At 27.8% G+C, this 5573-nt stretch overlaps 1 protein-coding gene across 1 annotated transcript; it reads right to left on the bottom strand.

The window, feature by feature from the left end:
* Positions 1 to 4552: 4552 nt before the first annotated feature.
* LOC107416475 (transcription initiation factor TFIID subunit 7) lies at positions 4553 to 5573 on the bottom strand. Its single transcript, XM_060816816.1, has 3 exons — positions 5351 to 5573; positions 5159 to 5272; positions 4553 to 4899 (listed from the first exon to the last, which is right to left on the bottom strand). Exons 1-3 carry the CDS (start codon positions 5571 to 5573, stop codon positions 4553 to 4555), a joined length of 684 nt encoding a protein of 227 aa, XP_060672799.1.

The raw sequence follows: 5573 nt of genomic DNA, 5'->3' as shown, positions 1-5573 counted from the left end.
CGACTCCTTCAAAAAATAGAAATTTCAAGGAAATATTGGATATTTTAAACCTTGGTTTTATCATATACTCATCACAAACAATAATCATATAAATAGATTATAAATAATACAAAATATAATTAGTCTAATAGAATATAATATTACTTGACTTTTCATCAAGCCATAATTAAACATTTTATATGCATCACTTCATCTTTTATTTCTACATGCTTACCTTGCATTTGATTGGCATAGTTATCTCTTTGTTAAAATAATGATAACTTTGTACGGGTAAATCATTTACCAATGTCTCTTACGCTTTTGGATTCTCCCAACCTAAGACTTTTGTTAAAGTATCTTCTTTCAAATTTAATGAAGAAGATGGTGATTCTTCTTCAACCTTTTTTTGCTTGTCCTAAAAAAGAAACGAGAAAAAAAATTGAATTTCATGAACATAATATTTAACATTTGCTGTATAATTATGCTTTACACACACACACACACCAAAAACGAAAAAAAAAAAAAGGGTAAAAAATGCATCAAAATTAAGATAGCACCATGTGGAAATCAAAACATTTTATGTGTCGTGACACCCCTGCAGCAGCATATAACTCATACAAAAAATTTAAAATATTATTGTTATTTTTTTTCATACAAAATATGTTAAAAATTTGAGCAAAGTGGCAAAAAGAGCATAATACAATAATTATCTTATTCTATGTTTTTCTTCATGTACTTTTGGGCACTTTATGATAATTTATCTAATTATTAGTATATATTTCCGACCCAAAAAAGTATATTATTATTATTATTATTATTATTATTATTATTGTTTGTGAATTATGCTATTAGGTTTATAAAATTGATAAACTTATTGAATTAAAAAGAGTTGAAAAAAATTTACTTATAAAAATGTTTCTGAATCCATTTCTCTTTTAAATTGATTTCCCCACCTCGATTTCTCTTTTAAATTTGCTGTAAAAGGTTTCTAATATGATTTGTAATTTAAATCTTGATTTCACCAAATACACTCAATTAATAGCAATCCACTCACAAAGAAACTTTGAATTAATGTGACGATGGAATGGATCTATTTGCTAAGAAAAGATTACAATAGCAATTGCATTTGATTTGGATCAATGTGTGATTAACAATCTTAATAAGGTAGAAATATGGAATTTCGGTTATATTTTGTGGGACAGCTTGAGTTTTTTTAAAGTTAGGCTTTGATGTAATAAGGCAATCCAAAAACTAATAAGGCAAGTTTTAAATGTAAGAATTCTGAATTGGTAAAGTGTTTGTTTGGTATTGTTAATAAAACTAGAGTTTTTGCTTATAAAATTTTACATAACAGAATGGGTCTATTTACATTAATGTGATGATGATTAATAGTAATTAACTTACAAAGAAACTTTGAATTAATGTGATGATGGAATGGATCTATTTGCAGAGAAAAGATTTTAATAGCAATTGCATTTGATTTGGATCAGTATGTGATTAACAATCTTACTAATCTAGAAATATGGAATTTGGGTTATATTTTGTGGTACATCTCGAGTTTGGGTTATATTTTGTGGTACAGCTCGAGTTTTTTTTTTTTTAAAGTTAGGCTTCGATATAATAAGGCAATCCAAAAACTGATAAAGCAAATTTAAATGCAAGAATTTTGAATTGAAGAAGTTTTTGTTTAATATATTTGATAAAAATAAAATTTTTACATATAAAATTTTATATAATAAATATTTTTTTAAAAAAAATATTAAAAAGCTTATAAATATTTAATTATAAATAAAAAAAAACTGTAATAAATATTCGTTAAATTTTTCACATAAACTAAAAAAAAAAATTTAATTTTTAAAATTTAAACTTTTCTAAAATTATTTTTAAAAATTATTTTTTTAATTAATAAATATTTATTAAATTTTATCAAATATTTTTATTTTTGAAAAAAAAATTTGACCATAAAATAAATTTTTTTGATTAAAAAAAAAGATTATATTAGACGGATTGAAAGACTGGATGCGCAAAGCTAAAATGCAGAACATAAATGTCCAACTAACCAGTCCGAGCGTCTCATCTAAGATTGGGCTTATCACAGTTAGGCTTTTTCATTGGACCCATTGTTGACTAGTTGACTTAGGTTTCGTTTAATCAACACTAAATAGCGCCATACCTTGTGCCAAATTTATTTATTTATTTATTTATTTTGGGGGTTAATAATGGGTATTTCAGGGAAACAAACCCTTATGCGACAAGCAAGCACTAACTTTTTAACACCAATAAGAGCTTTATTTATTTATTTTGAAAAAATGAGAGCTTTATTTAAAACAATGGACTCTCCCTGTATACATGATTAACAGTGACCTCCCAATCTCTGCATAAAATTTCTTTACAACCCTCCAAAATACAGAAGTAAGGATGAAATTGATGTAGCATAATTTTATTAGATTTTTTCTATTAATAAAGTGAGTGTATTTAATTTGTTTAATCCATGTAATTTATAGTATTTTACTATTGCAAAAAGAGAAAAAGAGAAAATCTGTTTATATTATACTAAACCACCCTACCTAGTTTTATAATTACAATATTCATATGAAAATTAATGTTCTAACACTTATTTGACTAAATGCATTTGTTAGCAGTAAAATTACGGAAATAAAAAAAAATTATGAACAACAAACAATAAATACATTCTAATAACAAAAATATATTTTATAGAAATTAGAATAAATTATGAATAACAACAACACCTTCTTTTTATTTTTTTATTTTTTTTAAAGTAATAAAAAAAATAACTTTAAAAATCCATTTTTTTAAAGTTTTTGTTTCTATAATGGATTTGGATCCTCCGCTTACACTTTTAAGTATTTGCTCATGTTTGGTATTTTTACACTTCAAATGTATTTTGACACATGTTTTACTTTGAAATTTATTTTCTTATTAAATTTTTCATTGACAGAATAATTTAATAGCAAACAATCCACAGTCATGATTAATTGAAAGCAAGGATCCTAATTAATTCCTCTATTATATGTCCGAACATTCACCCCGCCCATTACAAAGGAGTCTGTATTATTTTTGTTTTTGGTCATAATTTAAATAAATTATAAATAACAAAAAAAAGTCAATGAACAATTTAATTCATTTAAAATAATAATAATAATAAGAAGAAGAAGAAGAAGAAGAAAAGAAGAGGTCTTTCTTTTTGATTTTTAACTCTCAAATCCCCATCGTCCAGAGCTTTTGCATGAGTATATTGCGCAATTATCTTATGGATGTTTAGCTGGATTTTGCTAGTTTGGCGTCCTTAGAGCACTATTTCAATGTCTTTGTGCTAGGATTATGAAGTTATTTTATTTTTTTTTTTTTTAAGAAAAAATTATTTTGGTCATATGTAATTAGTTATGATAGAAGAATTTGGGATGAAAATATTCTAGATCTAGAGCAGGGAAACTGTTCTATGGATTTAAATTACGGCTAGTAATGCATATTTTGTTTGGGCTTAGCAGTATGAGGCTTTAACTACACCCTGCTGCCTCGATAACAAATTTTTTTTAAAACCATCCTCCTAAATTAAATTAAAAAAAAAAAACAATAAATGTAATTTGATATACATAATTTTTTACTTGAAAACATATGTGTTTAATAAAAATAAATTTGTTTAATTTGTTAGAGTTAACAACAAAATTATTTAATGTCTTCATAAAATCAACAATTTTCTTAACTTTACATAAAAAATAAGAATAAATTTATTTTTTTATCTTAAGAATAAATTTATTTAAGCCACAGTAAAAACAACATTAATATATTTATAGATATTTAAATACTTAAACATATAATTTTTTTTTAAAATTCATATTTTATTTTGAAAAATCGCTAATATATATATATATAGCGATTTTGTTGTTCTACGGAATTCAGTAAGGGCACTTCGTGCAATTTGATTTTTGCTCAGTATTATTAAACTGGTTACTATATCGTTATATGGCTTGCTATATGGTATTAAAGGGCCTTATAAATTTGCAGTATAGTTTGTAGGCAGTCAGTGTCTTTGAATTTCGTTGTGCGCAAAATAAAGCAACCTACACTATTTTGTTGTCAAGCCAGTTTCCTCAATGCTCTATGCAAACTGATAGTCTGAGAATTATATATTTTATCGTAATAGATTCAGAGATATTCTTTCTTTAACCTACATATTGAGCTTGCCTGGTTCTTAGAAGTGAACTGATTGCTAATAGGTTTAGTTATTGGTGAGTCTAGTATCAGTGGAGAATAGATATATATATATATATATATATACATATATATAGTTTTCTTGAAATCCAATATAATATATTGGAGGCATATATCTTGTATACCATCATTGAAAAAAATATTCTACAAAGCAGCAAGGATTAGGTTGTTAATTTCTAGTCTGCCTTTTTCTACCCATTTTTCATATATATTTTTTTATCAAATTCCACGTGAAAGATTTGACAGGAACTTATGCAACCAAAAAAGGAAAAAGGAATTAAGGAAAATGTACCACTATCTAAGACGTTGAACATGGTAATATGTAGCAAAGCCAAGTTATCTATTGATCAGCCTGTTGATCATCATCATCATCATCATCAGCTGCTGCTTGACCAGCACCTTCCTCTCCACCACCACCAGCAGCGAGTTGTCCAATTCTGGCCCGCTTTTTTGGAGGTCTATTATGATCTTCTATAGGCTGATGATGATGATGAGGGGGAACTTGAACATTGGGCGGCTGAGGGAGATCATGAAGTGGGGCATCAGGCTCAGCAGGAAGAAGTTGATCTTGAGCTGCTTGTACATCTAGATCATGACTACCTTCCTTATGATCTCCACCCCCAGCATTATGCATTTCCTCCTCTGGTACTTCAACTAGGTCTTCAACAACTGCATCTTCCTCAACTACTGTATTTCATGTGATATATACGAAAGAATTACAAATTAAATATCTTTAAAAACCAAAAAAAAAAAAAAAAAATTATCAATGTAATTGTAACCTGTTATACAAAAAACTAAGTACATACATTAATTAACACACACACACACACACACACACACACACATATTTATATATATACAAACACAAATACCAGGTTACAGATATTTTGATTTATGGAATATTTTAAAAAAAAAAAAAAAAAAAAAAAAAAAAAAAAAAAGGAACCTTGCTCTTGATGTTCATCATCCGATTGCTGGTGGTGATCAACATGAACCTCTTGAGTTCCAGCAGCATCCAATTGTTCACCATCATCTGTCTGAGAATCCTCAACTGCGTCTTCTTCATCCTCCCGAGAATTATAGTCAGGATCTTCTTCTTCTTCTTCTTCTTCTTCTTCTTCTTCTTCTTGTTCAGAACTATCGGAGGACTCCCATTCTTCTTCTTCTTCTTCAGAATCTTGCACATCATCTCCATCAGAACCAGCACCAGAAACTTCGGAATCTTCATGCACTAGTTCCGCCTCCTCCAACTCCTCCCATTCTTCATCTTCCAGAGGACTGTAATCAGAATCACGTGGATCATCTACGCCATCTTCAGAACCATCCGAAGAATTACCAATCTCGTCATTTTCGTCTGCCAT

Source organism: Ziziphus jujuba, chromosome 4 (genome assembly GCF_031755915.1).
Source record: "Ziziphus jujuba cultivar Dongzao chromosome 4, ASM3175591v1".
Lineage (NCBI taxonomy): Eukaryota > Viridiplantae > Streptophyta > Magnoliopsida > Rosales > Rhamnaceae > Ziziphus > Ziziphus jujuba.
This window is presented reverse-complemented; position numbering and strand designations above follow the sequence as displayed.